This window comes from Megascapheus bottae, chromosome 6, assembly GCF_031878675.1.
Source record: "Megascapheus bottae isolate mThoBot1 chromosome 6, mThoBot2.hap1, whole genome shotgun sequence".
Classification (NCBI taxonomy): Eukaryota; Metazoa; Chordata; class Mammalia; order Rodentia; family Geomyidae; genus Megascapheus; species Megascapheus bottae.
This window is the reverse complement of record NC_143514.1, coordinates 75,407,433-75,434,369: the sequence shown is the minus strand read 5'-3', so window position 1 is coordinate 75,434,369 and position 26,937 is coordinate 75,407,433. Positions and strand designations below refer to the sequence as shown.

The window sequence follows — 26,937 nt, the reverse complement described above, 5'->3', positions numbered from 1 at the left end:
GCCTTTGCATTCCGGGCTAGTGCTCTACCACTTGAGCCACAACTCCACTTCTGGCTCTTTCTTTGTTGGTTAATTGGAGAGTCTAGAGGCTTCCTGCCTGGGTTGGCTGTGAACAGGGATCCTCAGATCTCAGCTTTCTTAGCATTACAGGTGTGAGCACACTGACTCCTGAGCTGGCTGACTACCCCTAAATACGACAGGTTCCACAGTGTGGAAACCCTCAGGTCTGCTCACCCCAGGCCTGTGCTAATGTTCCCTGCAACCAAGAGGACGGCAGGGGCCACGTCCGCCTGCAGCTCCCGTGGCCCCCAGGCCTCTGCTGGGCTTCTTGGAAGCTGGCATGTGTCCCCACTCTGGCAACAGGTTTGTTGTGTTGTGCAGACAGCACGAGATGCTCAGCCTTTTCCGCCCTTGGCATCCCAGGCCCCTCCCCCTGTCCAAGCAGGACAGGGGGTGACTCACCCCTTCATTTTCTCCCCAAGTCCTGACAAACGGGATTTTAACCCATGGGGTGTCTGGCTGTCTCAGAGGCAAAGATGGTGACTCAGCCATCTTGGAACCATGGGCCCCAGCACAGAGGCTGGCCTGGTGAGGGGGTGCTGAGTTTGGGGGTGCAGGACATGGCAGGAAGGCCACAGGCTCCCTGCCAGAGGTCCCCAGCCCTGGGAGGAGCTTGTCTCTAGCCACATACTCGATGCACACACATGCATGATCTGAGCAAGTGTGTGTATGTGCACGCACATGCATGTGTATGTGACCCTGTGGCTCAGGGCCAGCTGCCCCCCTCCACCTTCTCCCTGTGCTCTGGTGGACGGAGGGTCCCTGAGACACCCCACTTGTGGGAAGTAGTCCGATCCCGCGCCCGGGCATACTGTCCCTCTCCCTGCCCAGCCCCCTCCCTGTCCTCCAGGAGATAGGTCACTCAGGCTGCATTTCCTGGGTACTTTCACGCTTGGCCAAGCCTACCACCTAGAATGTTCTCTCCCAGCATTCCCTGCATCCTGGAGTGCCTAAGCCCTCCTGCTGGGCTCCACCACTGCTCCCAGAGGTCCCGCCAGACCCTTCCCTGCCCTGGACACTCCCCCTCCCCCTCCCCCCCCCCCCCCCCCCCCCGTGACTCTGCTCCAGCCCATCTTCTGAGGAGTTTCTGTACATGGGTCCTTCCAGCCCCAGGGCCCAGCACAGTATGTGACTCTCAGAGCCAGCACTCACTGAGGAGCTGTGGCTCCTCGGGGCAGCCTCTGGGGACATGGATGACCCCTAGGCTGTCCCCTGGATGGAGGGCCAGCCTGTGCTTGTGGCTACCTCAGGCCTCAGAGCTTCCTGGGCTGACCAGACCTGGCAGGGGGCCCAGTGTGACCACAGGACCAGACATCAAGAAGGCCTGCCCCGGGCACTTGGTTGCTGCATGGTGCTGGGAAAGTCGGCTAACTCCTCGGCTCCTGTAAGATGGAATCACCTGATCTGTGCTGCAGTGGGATACTTGGGAGCCCATGCCTGGGCTCACAGTAAGTCCCAGTCCAGTAGCAAGCCTGGTTTAAAGTGGTTTGTTTTGGAATGAGGCAGACAGGAAATCAAGGCTTGGCTCTGGGATCGGGAGAAAAACTACTGGCTCTTCTCCAGTCCTCAGTGCTGGCTTGCTGAGTCCCCAACAAGGGCTAAAATCACCCCATAAGCTCCCCAACCAGCTTGAGGCAGGGAGAGGTGAGCACCCCCACCCCACCGGGCTGCTGGCTGACTGACTCCCAGATGGTGTGGCAGCTCAAGTGAGATGTTGCAAAACCTGCACCTGAATCATGGCTTGAATCCTCACACTCCTCAAGAAGGGCTTTTATTGGCTGAAGATTAGATAGGGAAACTGAGGTGTGGAGCACTAAAGATTCTTCCAGCTTGGAGGAGCTTGGGTTCAGACCTAGACAGCTGGGCACGATGGAGCAGGACTTGTCAAGACCCTATGTTAGACTTAGTCTTTCTTTGGATAAAGAAAGACATGATTGTGAAGTCAGGTAGATTTGCAGGACTGTGTGTGGCCTGGGAAAGTTACTTTGCCTCTCTGGGCCTTCCTTCATTTTTCTATGATACAGAGGATATGTACTCAGGCGTCATTTATGGGGTCCTTTGAAGGATAAGGGTAGGGCCGCCCACAAATGTTTGTTTACCTCTTGTCCCTCGTTTCCTGCAGCCCCAGGCAGGCCTTGGCCCCCATCCAGAGCCTGACCTTGGCCTTGGGTTCCTGGAGGACGTAGGAAATGGTTTTGGCGGCTTGCTCCTAGCTAGAGAAGGAGCTGCCCTGAACGCTTGCAGATCGCAATCTCCCAGAGCCCCTTGCCAGGTCTTTTATGTTATTGCTGTAATTTCACAAGAGCCCCGGTGTTTGTTTAGCAGTGGGGTGGTATTTTTAGAACTTAGGAGGCTTTCTGAGCTTCGAGGAACTAGAAGAAGCTTAGGGATGGGCCCCCAGTGCACACAGCCCCGCACTGGAGGCATGGGGTACCCTGCCTGGGCCTCCCGCTCGCCCTTCTCTTGAATGCCAGCAGCCCCGCTGGCTCTCTTGGGATCCCAGAGACCAATGGAGCAGGCACAATAACCCCTACCTATGGCAGGTAAAACACGTCATTCCCAAAACCTTGGCACCTGTGAATATGTCACCCCCAGTGGCAAAAGGAGCTTTGCAGATGTGATTAAGGATTTAGGGATTTGGAGATTATCTGAGATTATCCCTGGCACTGTGTGATTGCTGAGGTCCTGCAAGACTTGGCTGATGTTGTCTGAGTGGCTTTGACTGAGTCACTGAATCTCCCAGCACCTGAGTTTTCCTATGCAAAAACAAACAACAAAATAGAAAGAAAAATGCTGGAAATCAGTGGGTCACACCTGCAATCCTAACTACTCAGGAGGCTAACATCTGAGGATCACAGTTCCAAGCCAACCCAGGCAGGAAGGTCTTTGAGATTCTTTATCTCCACTAACCAGTGGCAAGTAGAGCTGTGGCTTAAGTGGTGGTAGAGTGCCAGTCTTGTTGAGAAACCTAAAGTACAGCATCCAGGCTCTAGGTGCAAGCGTCAGGTCTGGCACAAAAAAGAAACAGAACCACCTCACCCAAAGACCAAGATGGACGGGACGGGGCCCGGGGCCCAGGGCCACACGGCGGGAAGGGCCGAGCTGGTTTGGACTGGGCTCCGTGCACCTGCTAGTGCTGCTGTCTTCCACCTGGGGGTGAGGGGAGGCCCAAGCTCTCCTCCATGGGCCTGGGGTGCTGTGCATGAAATGAAGTGCTGCTGTTGGCTGTCCCGTGCGAGAGGCCCCTGGCATCTCATGTTTGGGGAATATCCCACAATTTGATTGGCTTAGGAGTCTCAGATGCTTGGTTATCCAGGCTGTGGCGATGGTATCTCTGGCTCTAGACTTGTCTGCTCTGTACATTAAGTGCAGTAAAGAGATAGCCTCTCCCCTCCTCGAGCCACAGGTAGGGTCTTCTCACTCTGTTCCCCCCACACACATTTGCTTGAATTTAGGGCTCTAACTTGGCCTTTTCACTCAAGGCTGGTGCTCTACCACTTGAGCCACTGCTCTACTTTTAGCTTTTCAATGGCTATTTGGAAATAAGACTCTGGGATTTGTCTGCCCTGGTTGACTTCAAACCACCATCCTCACATCTCAGCTTCCTGCGTTATTGGACCCGTGACTTTACCTCTCGAAGCTTGAGATCGTCCCTTGTGGGACAGCTGTCTCTGTCCAGGGGGCTGAGACTCAGATGAGCACAGCTGTGGTGTCCCTGGCCCAGCTGGGCAGCTAGCAGGAGCCTGGTCCATCTCCTCTAGGTCTTGGAAGAGACAGGAAGGTGTCCCTTGAAGGATACCTCGCCAGATCCAGGTGCTTCCTCTAATACTTACTGGCTGTGTGACCCTGAACAGGCCCCTTGGGTGCTATGCCTCAGTTTCCTTCTCTAGGAAATGAAGTCGTAATTTACCTACTGCATGGAGTGGTGGGACCATCAAACTCCCAGCCCAGCGCTGTGCAGGATGTGAGCCAGGTGTCTGTAGTCTCTGCTGATAAATCACTTGATAACAGCAGCAACAGTCCAGAGCTGAAGACACACAGGCCCAGCCTGGGAAACTGAGGTACTGCCTCCATCTAGGCCTGGGAGAATGAGGTACCGCCCCCATTCTGGCCTGGAAAACTGAGGTACCACTCCCCTACTGTGGCCTGGGAAACTGAGGCACAGCCCCTCCCCCATCCCAGCTTGGGAAACTGAGATACACCCACTTGGGCCTCCCCCCCAACATAGGGAGCTTATCAGCACAGACCCGCACACAGGCTGCAGGCATGCTCTGAAGCACCTCGGATTTTATCTGCATGCCCATGTCTGATCCGTGCCACAGATGTTGCTGAGCTCCAGCCAAGTTCCCAGGAGCCTGGCCTGACTCCCTGCAGACTACAGGACAGTGTTTATAGGGCGGCCCCGGGGCAGGTGCCTCCTGTCCACCTGCCTCCTGCCCTTCCTCTTTCCTCCTGGGGGGAATTTTTTTAATCCAATGACAACTGCTATTTGAATTGAACCCTGGTAGCCAAGAAACTGCCATTCTGCTGTCCTGTCCCCTTCCCAGGGGTGGCACCCGGGGCCTGTGCCTTCTTGGTTTGCCTTTTCCTGCTGGGTCTTGAGCAACTGACAGCTGATGTGGGGTGGCTGAGGACTGAAGCCTTGAACTCAACAGATGGCCACACCTTGAGTTCTGGGCCCCTGAGCCGTGCTCAGGCAAGTCCCCTAGGCACAGAGACCTGGAGTGTCAGGTGATCTGCTGTGCCCCCATGCTGGCCAGCCCAGAGCCTCACCAGTGAGCATTCAAGGCAGCATTCAACACCAAAGGCAGAGCTGGGTGGCTCAGGCCTGTAATCCTATCCACGCAGGAGGCTGAGATCTGAGGGTCACAGTTGAAGCCAGTCAGAGCAAGAAATTCTGTGAGATTCTATCTCAGCGAACCACCAAAAACCCAGAAGCAGAGGTGAGGCTCAAAGCCAGGCAAGACCATGGGGTTCTGAGTTCAAGTACTGGTGTGTACACACGCACGCACGCACGCACCCCAAACGGCGGTGGCTATAGCTCAGAGGTAGAGTTGCTTGGAGCTGAGAGGCCCTGGGTCCCCACATTGCAAAGTCAAGGACAAGGCCAGGTGCTTCTCTTCAGAGTGTGTACGTGCATGTGACACCCCCCACCCCCACCCCCCAGGCTGGGCAGGGTAGCACAGCCCCTCCCACCCAGGTGGCACTGGCCAGGCAGGTGCCTAGCATCCATCAGCTCTTCTCTGGGTCCTGACCGGATGGGGTTGGGTAGCAGCCAGAAAGGCTGTGCCTGGGCTGGGCTGGTGCCATGGCCCTTTGACCCCCTTGTGGAAGGGCAGTGTCTTGTCCCTTTCTTCTCCTATCAGGTGGCATTCCATGCATACCTGGGGCTGGTTGGTGCCCAGGGGACAGGTGATGAAGCCTGATGGCTGTCATTGGGGTTCACTGAGCTGGGTCTGACAGACCAGTAGACCATTGAAAGGGACTCACAGTATGGCCTGGCGCAGAGTGGGGAGGAGAGAACACAGCTGGGAAGGGAGGGGTGGACCTGGGAGGGCGATGGGGGAGGTCGCTGTTGACCCGTGTGCTCGCTTCTAGGGCAAGCCCCTACCCACAGGACCCTGACAGACCAGGAAGTTAGGGGCAAGGCTGGAGCCAGGCACTGGGTGGGGTTCCCTGTGACAGGTAGCTCCTGTGGTGGAAGGTTGGAGGCCCTTTGTCACTGAGGACTGGCAGGTGACAGGCCCCTGCTGTTGAGTTCCTGTTATTGTGGTGTCTTCTTGGTGGAACTGGGGCTTAGGTTCAGGAGGAGTCTGCTGGGCAGGTGTTGTACCACTTGTGCTACATTCCCATCCAGCCCCTTTTGCACTGGTTAATTTTGAGATAGAATCCTGCTTTCTGGCCCGGCTGACCTAGGCCTTGGTCTTTCTATTGATGTTTCTGGTTCTAGCACCACCATGCCCTGCTTTTCTGGTCAAGATAGGATCTCACAGACGTTTTGCCTGGGCTGGCCTGGAACTGCCATCCTCCCAGTGCCCGTCTCCTGAGTAACAGGGGTAACGGACACACGCCATCATGCCAGGCCAGTCTCCTTCCCTTTTAAAGTAGTTTTGCCTCTGGAACTTGAGGAGGGTCTCGAGAGAGCCGTGTGTCTTAAGCCAGGAGCCTGGGGAGTCAGCCACTCTCATCTTGTATGGGAAGCCAGCAGCCCCCCACCCCCACATTTGCCGTTTTGAAGTCTGGACCCCAGGTGGGGTTGTGGACCCTGAAATGCTAGCCTCACTCAGAAATGGGTCCCCCAAGCTGATGGCTGGTCCAGGCCCCAGGCGAGTCATTCAGCCCCCCTGAGTCTTGCCTTGCCCCCTGTGATCCGAGCTCGCTAGGTGATTAAGGATACACAGGTGGTCTCTGAGAAGATGTAGTGATGTCCTTTGTATGGACAGGCCACTTCATTGTTTGCAGAAGGTGCCCCAGAGTCATTTTGTGGGAGCATCATACCACCTTGAGTCAGTCTGAGTATGGTAACTCATACCTGCAATTCCAACTACTTGGGAGGTAAATCTCAAGAGGATCCTGGTCCCAAAAGTTAGGCCAGACCCCATCTCCACAAACAAAGCAGGTATGGTGGCTTACGTCTGCAGTTATACCTATACAAGGGACACAGGGAGACTGAGCTCAGAGGCTAGTCTCGGGGTACAGGGGGGGAGACCCTGCCTGAAAAATAACTGGAACATGGCTCAAGTGGTAGAGGGTCTAGCAATTAGGAGACCCCAATTTCAAAGCCCAGTACTGCCCAAGACAAACAAAAATCTCTTGCTGGGCATGGTGGCTCACGCCTGTAATCCGAGCTACTCAGGAGGCTGAGATCTGAGGATGGCGGTACAAAGCCAGTACTAAAAAGTCCGAGAGACTCTTATTTCCAATTAATCACCAGAAAGCCAGAAGTAGCACTGTGGCTCAAGGGGTAGGGTGGTAGCCTTGCGCTGAAGAGCTCTAGTCCCACCACCAACAAACAAGATCTCTTGAGTCGGCCAGGATCATAGAGCAGAGCATAGGTCACCTGACCAGCCCTGGAGCAGTGCCTTCTGCCCAGTCCGCTCTGCTTCTTAGCTCTGGGTTTGCTGTTGTCCTGGTCACCAGGTCCTTGATGCCCGCTGCAGGCCCAGGGGCCTCCTGTCACTACATAGTCTATCTGCCAGTTCTACCTTGATTTCTCATTTCCCTCCACTCCCACCCCCTGCCCAGGCTCAGCTCCCACGTGGCCCACAGGTCCCCAGATCCTAAGCTCAGCAAAGGTGGGGGACTTTGAGACTGGCCTTGGGCCATGCCCAAGGTCCTGTGCCCTGTACTTGGGCACCAGTCACGTCTCCCTCCAAACCCAGGGTCCTGCTGATGAGTGGGGAGGTACAGCCCTGAGGCCCTGGGAGGAAAGGATGGAAAAGAAGTCTGCGTTGTGCCCAACAGCCCACCATGGGGCCATCACACAAGAGCAGAGCCCCAGCCCAAGCAAGGGGGCTATGCTAAGCACAACTGAAGAGCCAGGACCCAGTAGACAGCCGCCACCGCTGCCTGGAGACATGAGGCAAAGGCAGAGGCACAGATACAAACTCTTATTTCCAGTTAATCAGTAGAAAAGGGGAAGAGCTGAAGAGCTGAGGGATAGCACCCAGGCCCAGAGTTCAAGCCCCCCCCTCAAAAAAAGGAAGCCTGGGGAATAACAGATCCCAAGCATACCCCTCCCCTTGGGGATTGGATCCTCGATCCACATGTGACCTCAAAACAGGCCCCATGTGCACCCCACCAGCTGCACATCCATCAGCCCAGGTCTGTAAAATACAGGGGTTTTTGTTTGTTTGTTTTTTGCCAGTCCTGGGGCTTGAACTCAGGGCTTAAGCACTGTCCTTGGGCTTTCTCAAGGCTAGAGCTCTACCACTTGAGCTTCAGCACCACTTCTGGCTTTTTCTATGTATATGGTACCGAGGAATCGAACCCGGGTCTTCATGCATGCTAGGCAGGCACTCTACCAGTAGGCCAAACTCCTGACCCAATACAGGGTTTCTTTAAGGGCCCCCAGACCCCGCAGATCAAAGAGCAAACCTTTAGCAGTTACTGCGATTTTCTCTTTACTCAGAAATTCACTTCTACCTGATTAGATTCATGATCCAACTTGCACTGTTAGAGCATGCGCAGTTGCAGTGTGTGCTTAAGTCTTCGTGTCTAGGCTCCTCTTTGCGCCTTCTTCGTTTTTCTGCCTCTGCAGGTTGTGTTTGTGTTTCCCAGGGTCTGGAGGTCTCTGACTACATTCCCTGGGGTTGTTAACCATGCGCCTCTGCCCTTTGGGTTCTCCCAGATTCACAGTTCAGCCACAGGCCCTGTCATACTGGGTTTTGGAGAAGTCCTCTGTACGAGAGGCTGGCTGGGGAGGCAACACTGTTCCCACCCAACTGCCCCCTCTCATGGCTCTAGAAGCTTCCATAGGGAGATTTTCCATACCCCTGCTTCTAATCACTCACTGCTGCATCCCCTTTGGGAAAGGCCAGACTTTTCCTTCTGTTGGCCAGCTATGAAAACAGGAGGAGTCAGGCCCTCGGCCTCTCTGCCTTCTCAAAGTTTCTACCACCACAAAACTAGTCGTGATACATTTATATAAGAATATACCTACCACTTCAGAAAGGAAAATGTTTTGTGAACCATTTTTTTTTGTTGGGCAGTTTTAAGTTACTAGTTTTTTTTTATTATTTAGAGAATCTTTATTAGTTTCTATAATCAAACCCACGTAGATAAGACCTTAGATATTTAATACAGTGTGTTTACCCCTGTACAAATGAAAAAAAATTAAGTTTAACGTGTCTAGACCAATATGGCTATTCATTTCTGTACAATGCCAACTCAACACAGTAAACTGGGATACTTTTTTCCAAAGTTGACAGCACAGCTAAAGTTTCCAAAAATTCAAATTATATATATATATATATATTTATTTATATTTATATAGAAAGGTCAATAATAGCAGTATGTTATGCATCGATAGCAGCAACAGCTTTTCCAGGTTCTGCAGTCATCTGAACAAAATTAGACATCCAGCACACTCCATTAATAAAAAGAAAAAGATAAAAAACAAAACCCCAGAAAAATGCAAAGTTCTGTTACTGTTGTGGTGCCTGGCACCATTTTTTTATTAGCTTCTCAATCATCATCGGGAAAGAAAACATTCTTGAGTAACATCATTAAAAACAGCTCTGATAAAACACAGTCACCACTACGTATCATAAAGCAGGTACGAGTTATTTTATATTCACAGAGGGATGATACAGTACTGTCTTACGTCTATAATACTAGAGGATACAATTAAAAAGGCATTATTGAAACTTGATTCTTAAGTTACTAGTTTTTAAAAATCAGTACTTTTTAATGGAAACAACATGACCAAAAATCTGTCACAGAATTTTGAGACCCATTTACAGCAAAGTTTAATGAGAAAAAAAAAGAATATACCTACCACTTCTAGCTAGGCACCAGTGGCTCATGCCTAAAATCAATCCTTGCTCAGGAGGCTGAAATCCAGGACTTGTGATTCAAAACTAGTCAGGGAAGAAAGTCTGAGACTCCATCTCCAAAGTAATAAGCAAAATGTTGAGCCAGAAGAGGTGTGGTTCAGCTGATGAAGCACCAGCCTTGAGCAAGCCCGGCAAGCCAGAGGCCCTCAGTTCAAACTCCAGAAATAAGTGACTATAGACTCCAGAGCTCACTAATTTGGGCACAGTGTCTCAGGGACGGGACAGGCAGGGCCCCTACCTCTCCTGTCACACCAGACAGTCCCCGGTGCCTGGTGGGCATGCTCAACCAGGCGTCCACTGGGATTTGCTGCACACACCCCCCAGGGTGGCTCTGCCCCACCCCTGTGCCCCCCACCACACCAGCCCATCAATCACACACGCCCATCTGTACCTGGCCAGCATGCCAGAGGCATGGGCTTCAGGCTGTGCAAACTAAGCGAAACCCTCAGAGGAAGAAAGGAGCTGCAAGAAGAAAAAAAATAAATAAGCTTGGAAGGAAAACTATCTGAGCATGTCTGTTTTCAAGGTGGAAAGGACAAAAAGGACAGTGCATGACCAAAGGAGGCCGGGAGTGTGCCATGGGCTGAGGGCCAGGCACAGCCTGTCATCTGCCTCCCCCCCAGCTCTGGCACTATAGGGGGCTCCTACTGGGCCTGGGGTTCCCATAGGGCCCAGCTCCTTCCCAGGCTGTGCAGGGATCCTTCACTGCAGCCTCACAGAGAAGGTGTGCCTGTATGGTTGGCCATCTCTAGATAAATGCATTCTAGCTTTCATCCTTGGGAGAGAAGACGGAGCAAATGTGAAGGGGGCATGGAGGCCAAAGCAGGGGACACAGTGATGCTCCAGGAAGCCCAGACCACACAGGACCTAGCAGGTTAGGCACCACAAGAGGCAACTGAGCCCTGGGACCCCTCCCCTAACACCTCATCTCCTGCCCTCACCTCTTGCTTTGGCCACTCTATTACCGCAGGGCTTTTCATGTGCTCCAACCCTTCTTCCCAGGCTGCCATCTGGTCTCAGCACTGACGCTCGTGAGTACTGAAATCACCATGTTCAGATAGTAATAAGCATGGCAGGTGGACCAGGCTCCCTTGCACCCTCAGTCTCTGTTGCTGCAGACCTCACCCCATCGACCCAGATTCCTCAGCCCCTGCTCTGCACCAGCTCCTGGCTGCCGGTGGAATGGTGGCAGTGATGAGTGACTGTGGGCTTTGTGTTCATGGTACATGTTCAAGGCCTGATCCGGTAAAGGATGTCCGTGTGTGTGTGTGTAAGTGTGCCTTTGTACTGGGGCTTAAATTCAAGGTCACCGGCTCTCCCTTGAGCTCCACTTTTTGCTGGTTAATTGGAAAGGTTCGCAGACATTCCTGCCCGGGCTGCGGGCTGCCTGTGAACCACCACCCTCAGATCCCAGCTTCCTGAGTGGTGAGGATTACAGGCGTGAACCACCGGTCCCGGGCGCCTTCTTGTCCCAAAGCAATTTCTGTCCAGCGTGTGTTCTTAGCTCTGTGTGACTGGACTACCTTAAGGTTCTGGGGAGACCTCAGCCCGGCCCCCAGGATGAGGTCAGGAGAGTGGGGGGTACCGCGTGGGGCCTCCCCCTCCCTCACCTGGGATATGTCCAGTGCAGCAGGCCAGAGCCCACCCCAGCCGCCGGGCCCTGGATCCCACTGCTCACATATGAAATTGAATTGGAGGATTTAGCAGTCACAAATGTAATCTTCCATCTAATTGTGCTCATTAACATTTAAGTGTATAATCATTAATGTACCTGGGCACGGTGGCCTATCCACTTAAATCTCACCCCCTCTCCTCCATTAAAGGGCCAGTGTCAGGTGTCCAGTGAGGGGCCCAGACCCCTGTCTACCGGGGCACTGCTGTCTTCACCACACCTGGGTGGGTCCCGAGGAAGGGGTGAGACCAGCCCGCACTTCTGGGTGCCCAGCTGCCTGGGGGGGCTGGGGACCCCGCAGCAGTGTGGCCAGGGTGGACTAGAAACCCCCCAGAAAGGTAGAGTCCACCCCAGCGCTGTTGGCAGTACTGATTTGGAGCAAGAACTCCCCTTCAGAGACTGGAAAACCAACACACCCGCCCCCATCCTCTCCTGCCGGCCTACAGAGCAAGAGGGCCTGGATCCTTGGCCTTCCCACCTCCCCACCTGCTGCCTGAGAGCTCTGAGCCCCTCCTGGGGCTGCCGACGCCACCCCCCACCTCATAGCACTCCAGAGAGGACCAGCACCATGCCCACGCCTGAAATCCCAGCTCCTGTGAGGCTAAGATCGCAGTTCAAAGCCAACCCAGGCAGGGAAGTCTGTGAGACTTCTCTCCAGTGAACCATCAGAAAATCTGGAATACAAGAGCTCAGGGACAGCACCCAGGCTCTGAGTTCAAGCCCCACTGCCGGCACAAATGAAAACAGGAAGGAGAGTTCCAGAGTCGGGGTGAGCAGAGCCAGCCCGTCACTCACTGCGACGTGAGGTAACTGGAAGGAGGGTTGTTCTGGGTCACGGCTCCAGACACCCGTCCGTGACTGACTGACCGGCCCTTGCTTCATCACCCACATGGAAGGGTTAAGACACTGGGGCCTCCTGATCCTTTCCTTGGTCCCCAGTTGCCTACAGACCTCTCATGTGACCTTGCCTCTTGAAGTTTCCACTTCCTTCCAGCAACCGGAAGCGGAACAAAGCCTCCATGGTCTTTAAGAGACTGACAGGTACCAAGCCATAGCCAAGGCTGGGGCCACGCCGAAAACTGTGTGCTGATACAATAGCAAGGCGCTGCTCCAGGGCTGGCTTTGGGACATGAGATGCTGACAGAAGTGCAGGCAGAGGGACGTGTGGAGCTCAGAGTGTGGTCCAAGAGGGCAGCCATGCAAGTCGAGGACACAGTCCCACGAGACCATGATGAAGTCTTGAGACCCTGCGTTCACTGGGGGACAAGAAGGCCTGTTCCCCCCACACACAGTGACTAAGTCACCACATTCTGCATAGCAGAAATGAGGCTTAAGGAGACTCTGGCAGATCTCTAACCAGGGTTTCCAGCCCAGCATCAGGACACCCAAGCTGACTTGCAGTGTGACAATTTAACATTGGCTGTCCTTCTCCAGGCCTCAGTTTCCCCTACTGCAGAGAGCAGTTGAGCCAAAAGAACACCACCTCACATTTGGTAGGTGGAGCTCTGCAGTTGGCACAGCCTGCCCCAGCCACCTCCCCTCCCCTCGGGCTACCCTTTGTGAGGCACTTTGGGCTTTCTTTTATTGTGTTGTTGTTCCAGGGTCTGAATTCAAGTCCTTTGGTTTGGGATTTGTCCTCAACACAGAATCTCCCACTGCGTCCCCTCACTGGCCTCAAACCATGATCCTCCTCTCCCGGCCTCTCACACATGGAGATTACAGGCCTGCACTGCCATACCTAGCTCAGGATGGAAAGTTTGCAAGGACTTCTGGCCATGATCTGCAGAATATGAGTCCCTGGTCTCCTGGTCTTGGCCCCTGGGCAGCCTGGGTGGGGCCATGTATGTGACCTTGGCTGGCTGAGAATTGGCAGGTGGAGCGCAGGCGGCTGGGGGCGGGCTCCCTGGGAGCTGTTCATGCATGAGAACACGCACACAGCACAGACTCGCCCTTCCTGCAGCCCTGGCGCCTCCTCAGGGGCTCACAGCATGTCAAGCGCCTTAATGGATCCTCAGGAAGCCAGTGGGAGGTGAGGGTGCAGAAGCGAGGCCACGTGTATTTGTGGCCCCTCCGCCAGTTTGTGAGCAGACGGGGCAGGCTGTGCATCTCTGTGCTCAGCTTCTGCTGTGGGAGGGGAAGGAGTGAGGGGTTCAAGGTCATGTGGCCTCAGTAGAAGTCCAGAAGCCACTTCTCTGGGGGTGCTGGAAGCAACAGAGCCCAGAGGGTGGTGCAGGGTCCTGCCCCTCACCAAGCCTGGTGCCCTGATCAAGAGCCTGGAGGCTGGGGACCAGGGCACGGTGGGGAAGAGGGCGCTGCCAGGAGCTCCTGGTCAGTCATGTGAATGACTCCCTAAATACTTGTGAGTTATGAGAATTAGCCATGGAAGCCATCGCCGCCTTGGCTCCATGCTCAACACTGCCGCAGTGTCACCACATGCATTCTTCTTAGTGCCCGGGAAGCAGAATCTCTGTAGACCCAGGGTGGTGGCCACGCTGTCCTGTGTGTGGTGTTGGCTAAAGCCAAGGACGCGTTTGTGGGGCATCTGCTGGCGTCCCCATGGTAACTGTGAGGGGCAGTGTGAGGGTGCACACCCAGGAGGTGGAGATCCTCAGATCTCAGTTCAAAGCCAGCCCAGTCAAAACCCAGTAGAGGGGCTGGGAGTTTGGCCTAGTGGTAGAGTGCTTGCCTAGCATGCACAAAGACCCGGGTTCGATTCCTCGGTACCACATACACAGAAAAAAAGCCAGTAGTGATGCTGAGGCTCAAGTGGTAGAGCTCTGGCCTTGAGAAAGTCCAAGGACAGTGCTCAGGCCCTGAGCTCAAGCCCAGGACTGGCCAAAAAAAAAAAAAAAAAGCCCAGGAGACTTACCTCCAGTGAACCTCTAAAAAGCAGGAAGGGAGGATTTTGTTCAAATCAGTGCCAGCCTTGAGTGGAAAAGCTAGGGGACAGTGCCCAGATGGCGCATGCTCTTACACACACACACACACACACACACACACACACACACACACACACACACACACACACACACACACACACACACACACACACACACACACACACAACCACTGTGAGCAGGCAGGCCGCCTGCTGTAGACAGCAGCCCAGAGATCCCTGGAGCCAGGAGGCCCTTCGTGCCTGTCACCCCCTCAAAGGCCAGGAAGGGCTGAAGAATGTGATGTTGGGGTCAGAGGGGACCCCATGCCAAAGCCTACAGCTGCCAAGAGCAGAGTCGTCAGGGTGAGGCTGGCAATGCCCAGGAACATGGGCCCCCACCCTCACCATGGCAGCCCATCTCCAGGCAGGAGCAGGGAAGGCCTTCTCCCAGCTCTCGCCGAGATCGCGTCACCAGTCCGTGCCAGCCAGACCCAGCAGCAGGTTCCAGCCCACCCTAGCATGCCTGGCTGCTGCCTTGGCTTCCCTGGAGCCAAGGGGCCCCAGCCAGCAGCTCCCCGGGGATCGCAGCCAACATGCCACACGGTGGCTGGTGGAGGTGTGGGTGGCCCCTAGTGATGGCCTCCTGACCAGGTTGTGCAACTGGGTTCCAGGTTTCCCCGAGCTTCCCAGTAGCAGGATTGTACCATGGTGGTGCCCCAGCCCAAAGCCTACAGGGCACCCCCTGCTGGCAGAGGTGGAGCTAAGGCCTCTCCCAGCCCTGGGTCCCCACCCCTTCTGGGTCCAGCCAAGCCCAGAGAGCGCGGAGGGAGCTGGAATTCAGTGTCCTGTGATCCCAGTGCAGGGTCTCCCCCAGTGGGTGGTAGCTCAGCCACCTCCTCCCACTTGCTCTAAGGCAGGAGGGTATGTCCAGGGGCACAACTTCTTGGGGGCACCACGCCAGCAGCCTGGGGTAGGGCCCAGCCACCCAATGCCTTTGTGTCCTGCACTGAGTCCACCAGTTTGGACGCCGAAGACAGGAGGAAAGGCACAGCCACACCAGTCCCAAGTCAGGGAGCCAGGGGCACTGAGATCTGGGGGCGGCAGCAGGGTATGCAGTCCTTTGTGTGCACTTGGGGGTCAGACACGGCTGTGTGACTTCAGGCAAAGGACTAAAGCACACTGGGTCAGAGTCAGGAGCCCATGCCTCTCTTGTCACCTTCACGGTTAGCCTCAAGCGCTGTCCAGGGCCTGCTGGGTCAGAGAACATTCCCATACCAGAGCAACAGGGCAAGAGAATTGTCCTGGCCACCAGTGAGGCCCTGGGCCCTGCACTCAATGCATCTCTGTCCAGCCAAGCCTAGGGCTCCCCCACCCTCTACCTCTACACCTGTGACACCTCAGGATCTGACAACTCCACCTGCCCCTTTTGATTCAGGCAGGATTGGTGGAATCTAAGTGACTTCCACCGTGTTTGGTGCTTGCATATGAATAATGTTGCTACACACCTTCATACACAGGTTTTGGGGTGGTCATGGTTTCGTTCACTTTTTTTTTTTTTAAATATTTGACCTTTTGAGAAAGTACCAGGCTATTTTCCAAAGGTTCTGCACCCTTTTTCACACACACCCACCCTCGTGGTGGCAGAGCCCCTCCCTGCCCACCTGTCCTTACCGACACTGTGACTGCTGCCTTGATTGCATATGTTTGGTGGCTAAAGTCATCCAGTCCAGCATGTTCTTGTTCTTGTTGGGCATTTGTTGGTGGTAAACTATTTAAATGAGGTACTTGTCTTTTACATGGCAATGTTTTATTGTTGCATTGTAGGGATTATTTATAAAGTCCAGTGTGACTCCTTTATGGAGCATAAGATTTGCAAATATCTTCTCCTGACCTGTGAATTATCACTTTATTGCATCATGTTATCCATTCTGATTTTGATGAGGTCCAATTTAGCTTGTTTTATTTTTGTTCTTATATATAAGTCCAGGCTGATCTCGAGCCTCAACTACCTTCCTGAGTACTGGGATTCGAGCCATGCACTATGGCACTAGGTTTCTGATTTATCTGTGGCTGGTGATTTGTGCTAGATCTCACACACTTTGAATAAAAGAATTCTTTCTGGGAAAGAAGCAGAGCTGATGAGGGGCTGTGGAGACAGGCTGGGTTGTTCTGTGGGCTCATTACACCCTCCCAGGCTGAGGAGGGTGGGTCAGGAGCTCAGCAGAGACTTGAGAAAGGGAGCGTGGGCACAGCAACCCTGAGTTCCAGTCCTGGGGATGTCACTAGTGGAGTCCTGAGACACTCGGGTATCAGGAACTGACCATTCCTTCTGTCCGAAGCCATGAAAGCCGACCGGAAGCGCCTGAAGGGCGAGAAGACGGACCTGGTGAGCCAGATGCAGCAGCTCTACGCCACCCTGGAGAGCCGCGAGGAGCAGCTGCGGGACTTCATCCGCAACTACGAGCAGCACCGCAAGGTGGCACCGTTTCCCCACCTCCATTCCCTACCCTCCCTCCTCTCCTCCCCCTTCCCCTGAGCACTCCTCTGCCTTAGGCCAGCGAAGTGACAGGCACACAGCATCCCAGGCCCTGGCCGGGTCTGCCTCTGCCTCAGCCAGCACATAGGGACATTTTCCTTAAGAAGCCAGGTGGACATTGCTCACCCACAGGGCAGCCCGTCAGTCACTCAGGTCCCCAGACAGGTTTCCAGGGCTGTGTGTGGTGGGAAGCAGGGGGAGGGGCACCCCCAGGGCATGGATGTGCCCACCCTTCATGCACTGAGACCAACACACAGGGCCTCCTAAGGACTCGCTTCCCCCATTCTGCAGCTGGTTTATGGCAGAGCAGGATTTGAACCCAGATCTTAGAGTTGAAACTCCTGGTCTCATGCTGGGGCCTCTGCGCTGTCTCCACTTGCTGGGGTGGTCCTGTGGATCCCTATCCCTCCCTCTCGGTGGTAACCCCGTGGATCCCTGCCCCCTGCCACAGGAAAGCGAGGACGCCGTCAAAGCCCTGGCTAAGGAGAAGGACCTGCTGGAGCGGGAGAAGTGGGAGCTGCGGCGCCAGGCCAAGGAGGCCACGGACCATGCGGCTGCACTCCGCTCCCAGCTGGACCTGAAGGACAACCGGATGAAGGAGCTAGAGGCCGAGCTGGCCATGGTGAGAGCCAGGACCGTCCAGGGCGCCCAGCAAAGTCCTACTGATTCCTGGGTCTTGAACTCAGGGCCTGGGTGCTGTCCCTTAGCTTTGTGCACTCAGAGCCGGTGTTCTCCCACTCGAACAACAGCTCCACTTTCTGCTTCTTGGTGGTTACTTGGAGATAAAAGCTTCACAGACTCTCCTGCCCAGCCTGGCTTGGAGCTGTCATCCTCAGATCTCAGCCTCCTGAGTAGCCAGGATTAGAGGCGTGAGCCACCGGCACCTAGCTTCAACACCATTTCTTATGGTCACGTTTGCTTACAACTCCCTCTGGTCCCCTGAACCCCTTCTCCCTGTTTACTGGCTTCACTGTGTTCTCATCAGGACCCACAGCAGGCACTTACCCAAGGGAGGGGCTGGGGCCCCTGACAGGGAGGAGGAGGACCCACTTTCTGGCTGTGTAGCCGCCAGTGGCCCAGATGCTCACACCGCCATCTTCTGTCTCCACCAGGCCAAGCAGTCCTTAGCCACGCTGACCAAGGATGTCCCCAAGCGACATTCACTCGCCATGCCGGGCGAGACGGTGCTCAATGGCAACCAGGAGTGGGTGGTGCAGGCGGATCTCCCGCTGACCGCAGCCATCCGGCAGAGCCAGCAGACCCTCTACCACTCCCACCCTCCCCACCCTGCAGACCGGCAAGGTGAGTCCAGCCACGGCTTCCAGGGACATGTCAGGCGCATCTCCATCGTGTCAGAGGGCCAGGGTAAGCCTGGGGCAGTGTGGGGCAGAAACAACGAGCTGGTGACTGGCAAGTTGAGCCATGAGCCTCAGGCTGGGCAATCTAGGGGTGTCAACAGTGGCGGGGCCTTGCCGCCTGGCCCTTCCCCTCCCCATCTGCCTGGGAACTGGGTGGCCTCTGGAGCCGCCAGTGGTGGCCACAGCCCCGGTCGGTCCCCAGGGATTGGTGGGCAGTCAGAGGCCAGCAGGGCACAGACTGGAGTTGAGGGGCCCAAGTTGGAAGTCGCTCCATGGAACACAAGTCCTGGCCTTGGTAAGGACATGGCCCTGACCTGGGGTGGCGTCCTAAGGCCTTCTGGGTCCCTGTGCCACCTCCCATATCTGCTTGCTTTTCCCCCACCTCCCTCCTGGAGATAAAATGTGGGGAGTTTCTGTAAGGGGGCCCTGGTAAAATGTTAGCCACTCTCGGCGGTGCGGGCGGCACTGTTGTAAGAATTCTGAACAAACCCAGAGGGAGACAGCGCCCCTTCCTGTCTCAGCCAGGGGGTACGGCCAGAGGGCAGGGGCTCTGGCTTTCACAGCCAAGACGCAATGGCTGAACCACACAGGTCTACTTCCTCAAGGGGCTTTTTGTCCCACAGCCTGTGTGTGTAGCAGGCCCGCCGGGCTCCCCAGGACACCATTGAAGCCAGGCAACTCTGACTCAGTGGGGCTGGTGCTAGTCTACAAAGCGCAGGCCTGGTTAACGGACCTCACCCCAGCCCGCCCCCCTCCATGGAGTCTGCCATACCCACAGCTACCACCATGCTTTTGCTCAGACACCTCCCCCAGGAAGCCTTCTGGGCCTGCCCAGCTCTGTCACCCAGCCCCTCGTCCCTTCTGTAAATTGAACGCTGTGGCACATCTGTCACCAGAAGCACCAAGAAGAGCAAAGGCCAGGCACAAAGCAAAGGGCAGGACACCCAGCCCGGCTGCTAGGGCTAGATAAGAAAGGGGCTTCACCCTGAGAATGGCAAGGTGTCTGTGCGGAGGAGGCAGGGGTTTCCCTTGCAGGCTTCTACAGCCTTCCAGGCCTGAGGTGGCAGGGGTGGGAGAGGTGCAGATGGGAATGGGGTGCTTCCGCAGTGTTGGGGTGTGGGGAGAGGGAGGAGCTCCTGAGGATCCCGGGCTTCTTGTCTGGGGACCCCAGTGCTGAGCAGTGTTTAGGGAGCACCAGGGCTAGGACTTGTGGGTGGACTTCCCAGGACCTCTTCCTTCAGGCAAGGCAGGGCTTTGTTCGCCGGGGTCCAGAGGGCAGTAGCTACTGCCTGGGCCAGGCAGGCAGGGCTGAGACAGAGACGGGCAGATGGGTCATGTCTCCAGCCCCCCCTCTGCCTGCCTGTTTCTATCTATACAACGGGCATGTTGCCCAGGCTGCCTGCCCACAGGCCAGTGCCTGGCGTGGCTCACCATCTGTCCCTGCCTTCCAGCGGTCAGGGTCAGCCCCTGCCACTCCCGGCAGCCTTCGGTCATCTCCGACGCCTCTGCTGCTGAAGGTGACCGGTCGTCCACACCCAGTGACATCAACTCTCCACGACACCGGACCCACTCTCTCTGCAACGTAAGGCCAGCAGCGGCGGGGGCGGCCCCCGGGCCTTGCCCCAAGCCTTGGCTGGGAGGGCGGGTGGGAGGGAGGGCAGGGGAAGACACCCCACTGTTTCCTCTCGTCCCCCAGGGAGCACTGTGGCGAGCGCGTCTCCCGTTCTGTCCTCTCCTTTTGCGAGAAGCGGAGGATATGGGGAGAGAAAGAGATGAGGCCGGGAGGGTGAGGAAAATCGAGGAAGGCCAGTCTGGGTCCGGCTGGCTTACAGGGTCTGTGCAGCCTGGACTTCCGCCCCGAGGGCCCCGGCTGGGTGGGCCTCTCCTGGGACCATGGTCACTCCTGGAGCCAGCCAGGACCCCCACCCATTCCCACCAGTGCCAGCTGCCATGCTTCTTCACCCAGGCGTGCGGTCTGGGCATTGTTGTGGTTGTGCTTAGTTTCCTGGTTGAGCCTGAAAGGCCTGGGCCGCAGCATCCCCTGAGTTTGTTCTCGCTTGCTTGCCTGGCTGGTTTACCACTTTGTGGCTGTGTGCTGGCAGGAGCCACAGTCCAGCCTACCCCTGCCTGAGCAGGGCGTCCAGGGAGAGGACAGGGCCTCCAAGCCCTGAGCCTTGGGGGGGGTCACACACACCAAAATTTGCTTCCATCATGTGGCTGATAGCTGAGGGGCTCCCGACTTTTCCTGGAGACAGGAGGTCCTTGGATGCACAAGAAGGCATTCTCAAAAACTCAAGCTGCTCACACCTACATCCTAGTTACTCAGGAAGCTGAGATCCAGAGGATTGCAGTTCAAGACCAGCTCAGGCATAAAAGTATGTGAGATTCCATCTTCAATTAACCAGAAAAAAAAAAAGCAGACTGCAGTACAGCACTAGCTATGTGTGAGACAGTAGAGCAAACCATAAGACTCTGAGTTCAAGTTCCAGTACCAAAAAAACAAAACCTTTCAATTAATATGGCTTTGTTAAGCTGGGAAATGAGGGACAAATATCAGAAAACAGAACAAAGCCAGTCTTGTCTCCCTGGAAAACGAACGCTTTTCCTAGACATGTTCGTAAGACACCTGGTGGCTCATGCCTGTAATCCTAGCCACCCAAGAGGCTGAGATCCAAGGACAATGGTTTGAAGCCAGCAAAAAAAAAATCTACAAGATCCTTAGCTCCCACTAGCTACCCAAACGCCAGAAGAGTGGCTCATTTGAGCTGTGGCTCAAGTGATAGAGGGTTAGCCTGGAGCAAAACGAGCTAAGGGATCCCCTGAGTCCAACCCCAGAAAAGGGCACTGAGGGGGGCGGGGAGGAGGAAGGAAAGGAAGGGAGGGAGGGAATAACTCCTGTAGAAGAGTAATCATGGTGGAAATGACTTCAATTCACAGTAAGAGCTGATACAAACTAAAACTCAGCTTATAAGACGCGCTGGGCCTCTCCCGGGGCAGAGACCTTCCCCAGCCCACAGAAGGGCTGTAGAGGCCACTTGCAGTCCAGGTCCTGACTCCAGGCTGAGATTCCTCCCTTACTGAGGCTGTAAGGAAGTCGGTGCCCTGCTCTTGTCTCCCCAGGAGAGGGTACTAGTGGCAGGGCTTTCTTGACCTGGAGTTCCAAAGCTGAAGATGGGGTCTCCTAGGTACATTCTCTGCTCCCCAGGGGCCAGAGCCAGCAGGAGCCGGCTTTGTGCAGTTGCAGAGGCTCAGCCGGACGCCCTGTAACTTCCCTGCACGCTGCAAATGAGTTAATGTCCTGGGGACTGCATTCCACCTTCTCCTAGTCACCCAAGACAGCTTGGACAGCTGCAATACTACTGATGCCACAGGAGGGCCCTCTGCTGGCCTCTTGTGTCAGAGACGGGACCAGCCTCTGCCCCAGCCGTGGCCACCATTTGCATACACAGAGGCATACCCAGACTCATGGCTCTCGTCTCTCTCATACATTTGGCAAGGATGATCCTTCCCGGGGTAGAGTGAGCCAAGCTACCCCATAGGATTGTGTTTCTAAACCTTCATGTGGGGCCAAGAGCTAAACTCTGGGCACCAGCCTCCAGTTTGTCCCCCATCTTAATAGATGTGCACCCTCACATCTGGGGAGCTGGGAGATAGCGCCTAGATAACCCTCTCTTCTCAGGCATCTGAGGGCACCAGCAAGAGCAGCACAACCTGCACTAGGGACCACCCATACCTGGCCATTACTTAGGGCGTGAAGGCATGGGGTGTTGGATGGACTCTATGCCTGCAATTCTAGAAACCACCAGCAGAAGTCTCCCTAGTAATGCCTTCTGTGATCCAAAGGGCAGAGGGATTCTGGGATGTGGTGAAGGCTTCGGCCATCATGGACTGTTGACTAAAGGCCTCTCCTGCCAGGCAGGGCAAGGCAGAGCTCTGGGAAGAGCCTCCCTGCCCAGGGCTGCCTGAGACTGGGAAAGGAAGGTGGAGTTCAGGCCTGTGGATGGGGTCTCCTGCACCGGAGGTGGGCAGCCAGGGACCTCCACAAGCTTCCCAGAGTCTGTGGAGGAAACCAGTCCCCTGAGTCGCCAGGCACCCCAAATTTGGATTTTAAAAAGTATATTTCTATACTTCTATATATTCTATATTCTATATATTCCTTATTTCTATACTGACTCGAGTTTAGTGGACAATCTCAGAAGCTGTGGGCAGCTGAGTTTTGATCGAGAGTTGAAAGCAGGCAGCAGGCACCTCGGGTCACTCAGGCTGGTCACACCTTGGTGAACCCCAGACCCCACCAACCCATTCACCAGCCTAGTTAGGGGGGAGGGGGGTGGCTTCAGTGTCAGCAATTAGGAGACAGAGCAGGGTGTCCCTTGAAGGTGATGGCCTTCTGGGAAGGCCTCTCCTCCCGTCCGGCCCCTCCCCTGAGCCAACCCCTCCCCCGCCACATCCCACATGACTGCCATCTCATCCTCCTCTTCTCCTGCCACAGGGCGACAGTCCCGGCCCAGTTCAGAAGAACCTGCACAACCCTATTGTACAGGTAGGCATGTTTCCGGCCCCTGGGGCCCTTCCTGCACCCCGGCATGACTCTGGTGCACCCCATGTCTTGGCCCATCCCATGCCACTCCGGGGCTCCCAAGAGGAGAGGACAGGAGCCACGTGTGCTCAGCTTCTAGCTTGGAACAGTGACCTCAGGTCCTCCTGAGTGGGCAGGAGCCAGGTGAGGCCTGCTGGCCCACGAGGCGTGCTGTGCTTGCTGCGCCCTGGTCTCTGGCCTGCATCTTCCTTACCCTTCTCTATGGCTGCTAGCCCAGGCCGGGGGCCGCCCGGGGCCTCAGAACTGTACCCATTTTTAACAAGAGTGGGAGCAAGGAATACAAGGGACATGACTTTGGGGGTCAGTTGGGGCTCTGAGGTCGTCTCTGGTCCTGAGGTGCCCATGCTGGTCTGTCACTGCCCACCTGGCTTGAGGTCCCCTAGGGAAGGTGGCTCAAATGCAGATGGATGACCTCAGCCTGGAGGTGGTAACCAAGGGGTGGTGTGGGGCCTGGGCACCCCAGAGTTCCCAGGTGTCCTGGGGGCCATGGTCTGGCCTGGTTCACCTTTCAGCTAGACTGTACACCCGCGTATCTTTGTAGAAGACATGGGACAGCTGGCAGGTGCCAGTGTGGCTGGGCAACTTCCATCCCTGAGGTCATCACCATTGTTGTCCCCTGTCGTTGGACAGGGAGAACTCTCCCCAGTCCCTGGGGAGGAAGGTCATGAGACAAACCCCAGCCACCCACATGGCCAGCCCCGCATCCTGCCTAGGCCATCAGGTACCCACTGAGTGCCATGCTGACCTAAACAGCAGGTGCCTAACCCTCAGAGGGGGCCTCTTGAGGGGTCCTGGAGCTGCTTAGAAAGAGAAAGGCACAGACCCTGGCGTCTGGCCCTGAGCCTAGCCTCTTGAGCCCTCCTCCCATTTGACCTTGACCTTGACTTTGGCCCGGGCTGTAACCTGCGGCCTGACACTCCCCTGCCATTCATTCTGTGTGGCCAGCGAAGCTTACCTCTGTTCTTTTTTGTCCTTTCTTTCCTTCACGACCTGGCTCCTTGCAGTCACTAGAGGACCTTGAAGACCAAAAACGGAAAAAGAAGAAAGAGAAGATGGGATTCGGCTCCATCTCCCGGGTCTTCGCCAGAGGGAAACAGCGCAAGTCCCTCGACCCGGGCCTCTTTGATGGTACCGCCCCCGATTATTACATAGAGGAGGATGCAGACTGGTGATAGCCGCTGCCCTGCGCCCGCTGCCCACGGGCGAGTCTGTGTGTGTGTGGACGAGCGAGTGTGCAAGAGAACGAGTGAGCGAGTGGGGGCCCGGCCTGTGGGTGGGGGAAGGGCAGCTGAGCACCTGGCACCGTGGGGCCCCTCCCCCCTCACCCCGCGCGCCGCCATCTCTGTAACTGATGTACATAGCCGCAGACCACACGTGACCACGTCCACTCTGTTGTCTCCAGCGATACAGCTGTGTTTGTGTTAATCTCGTTGGTTTTTCTTTTTCCATGTGATTTTATTTTTATTTTGTTTTGGTTTCTTGGTTTTCCCTCCTCCTCCTCCTCCTCTCCCTCTTCTTCACCTCTTCCTTTTTATGACACTTGAAAACTTGAAGGACTGTTGTGTGATTTGTAAATAACAAAGCCCCTGTCCACATTGCTCCCCAAAGACCCCAGCGCCCATCTCGCCGAGGATGGGTTCTGGTTTTTGACATCCTGCTTCTCTCCCCTTCCAACCCCCGTGTGAACGTGTGGGACCAGACCCTGTTCTCGGGGGGCGCCTCCAGTCGCCATCAAGGTCAGGGCAAGGTCACTCCACCAAAACTCAAGGGCCTGGGCCTGGGGTTGGCCCTGGTGGAGGGGCCTGACCCTGGCTGCATTTGTTCCAATCAAACGGGCTCTTTTTTTAATGGCCTGCCTGTTTTTAAATTGTGTTTGCAGTTTGTTTCTTTCTAGGAAAAAAAAAGAAAAAAAGAAAATGGTTTCGTTTAATTTATTTGCACAAATGCAGAAAAACATATTCTATCTAAATTATTACATAAATATTGGATTGTATATTTTTCCACGGGGTCGGGGGGGGGAGGCGGGCATTTCTGCTCACTTCTGTCTGTGTTCACACCTCTGCCCAGCCGTGCAAGGTAGAGCTTAGGGTGACTGGAACCAGGGCCCTAGGCTGGCCAAGTTTGCTATGGTCCTCTCTCTAGTCAGTCTCTCTCTCCTGTCTTCTGCTTGTGCATGGCCAGGCTCTCTCCCACCTGCCTCCCACCCTGTCTCCTCTCACTGGAATCCCTCTCTCTTCCTCCCCTCCTCTCTATCTCTCTATCTGCCATCCATCACATGGCCTCCATGGGCAGAGAATGAACTCTCATAGTTCATTCTCATGGTCACGTCTTTAGAGGGAGGAGGAGGAGGAGGAGGAGGAGGAGGAGGAGGAGGAGAAGAGAGAGAGAGAGAGAGAGAGAGAGAGAGAGAGAGAGAGAGAGAGAGAGAGAGAGAGAGAGAGAGAGAGCGCACGCGCAAGCGCACCTGGGTGCATGTGGAGTGACCCTTGTTCTTTTATCTGCACTTAACCTCTTTTGGGATCCTTAGGCCCGGGCCTCCAACTTGTCCTGGCGGCTTGGGCCTGCTCACCCCAGGAGAGGAGGGCTTGGTGGGTGCCTCTTCCTCAAGGGAGTGGGGTTGGTTCCCCCATGAGACTCTGTGGGGGAGGAGCTGTGTGCATTCCAACACCAGGTGTGTGTGTCAGGCGGGAACCAGGCACCCAGCCAGGGCCCCACACCCACAGCTCCCTTTCCTCTTAACCTGCCAGCCCCCTTTGCACTCACCCTGAACCACTAACAGTGCACAAGTAGTGGTGAAACCTACTAACTCTGTAGCATTCTGACCTCTTAAAAAGCAGCAGGAAGATCTCCAGATGTGGAGCCTTTAGAACAAAGAGCATCCTTGGTTCCAAGTCACTAAAACAAACCCAAAGCCCCAGCCAGTCAGCTCTTCTCCCGCCGGGCTCACAGGCAGCGAGATTTCCTTGCTAAGTTGCTGAGTAGCTAAGTCTACTAGCATGAAAGATAGAGATTTTTAGGAAATACTTTTCTGAGACCCCCCCATGATATTTTTTTCCTTGCTGTTGCTGTTTATTTTTATGGGTTTCTCCCACTCAAAACTTGACAAAATAAGATTACAACCACTCCTGTTAATAATTTAGTAGTTCCTTTTCATTTCAGCTTTTATAAATTAGGGGGTAATTCTAAGAGTTACAAAGGATGGTTTATTTAAGAGAACTACGTCAAATAGCAAATGAATTATGGGTAACAGATGAAAATAACCTTTTCCCATGGGAAAAGTTTCTCAAAGGCATGGATCCAAATATAAAATATTAAAAAAATCTAAATAAAGCTTATTTTAAAATATGACCGAATTCTATGTGATTTTGATTGTTTCCATTCCACGCAGGGTGGGAGGCTGTGCTTCCTGGGAGGTGCCCCCAAACCTTTGGGATTCCAGGGCTGGGTCCTGAGGGAGAGACCGGAGGGGCTGAGGAAAGCTGGCTGGATGCTGGTCCCAGAAAGGTGCTCGTCCAGGTGGCCTTCCAGAAACTTCTTGTCTCTGACACCCTTCCTAAGTGGGGGAGGTGCCCTCAGCACCCAGGGCCACCCTGGGTCCTGAGGCAGTGTGGCTGGGAGCCCAGCCGCCTGCCTCCTGCAGCGCCTGCCTCCTGCAGCGTCCTGGAGTGGCCTGCCGCCTGGCCTGGCTTCCTCTCCCTTCCTGCCACTCCCCCTCAGCCCAGAACTGTGATTTTGCAGCCCTCAGCAGGTCCCTGCACCCTCCCTGGGGACAAGAGTGACTGAGGAGAACAGCTAGGGAGACATGGGACCTTCCCCATTAGAGCCAAAGGGGGGCCAGGCTTTTCTGAGCCCCATGAGGTCCCCAACTCCCAAGCATAAAACCAAAGTGAGATTCCCCAGGTGTCACAGTGAGGACCTGGGGTGTGCAGGGTGGAGTCTGGACTGTACACTTAGGTCTATAGTGAAGTGTGAGCCCCCACACTTCAGGGAGCCCATGGAGTCAGAGGGTCTCAGTCCTCCCCTGACTCTCAGCCAGGCCTGGGAACCACTGGGCTAATTTGAGAGAGGCAGACACATTTACACGGGCTATAACACCCCAGGCCCAGCCCCATGCAGGCACCACGAATCAATCAAGAGCCCTTGAGTGGCTCAGATCTCTCACTGTACAAAGGCCTCAAGGCAAGTATTGCCAAATAACCGCAGTGCCTTATCTAGATCTTTCTAACTCCACACAGTGATTTTAGGCCTCCTATGTGCTTTTTATTTTTTTACCTTT

General features: G+C 55.1%; 1 protein-coding gene across 5 annotated transcripts in view; it reads left to right on the top strand.

Annotated features, from left to right (window-relative positions):
* Kazn (kazrin, periplakin interacting protein) overlaps positions 1–26,937 on the top strand; it is a 236,649-nt gene that overhangs the window by 187,061 nt on the left and 22,651 nt on the right. For 3 of the 5 annotated variants that reach the window (XM_090335774.1, XM_090335772.1, XM_090335773.1), the window contains exons 3-8: positions 16,507–16,643; positions 17,155–17,325; positions 17,816–18,005; positions 19,513–19,643; positions 22,554–22,604; positions 23,666–23,789. In XM_090335774.1, the coding sequence (XP_090191900.1) occupies positions 16,507–16,643; positions 17,155–17,325; positions 17,816–18,005; positions 19,513–19,643; positions 22,554–22,604; positions 23,666–23,789 (804 nt within the window). Of the gene's footprint in view, positions 1–16,506; positions 16,644–17,154; positions 17,326–17,815; positions 18,006–19,512; positions 19,644–22,553; positions 22,605–23,665; positions 25,014–26,937 lie in introns of those variants that run through there. The other 2 variants (XM_090335775.1, XM_090335776.1) reach the window with 1 other exon arrangement.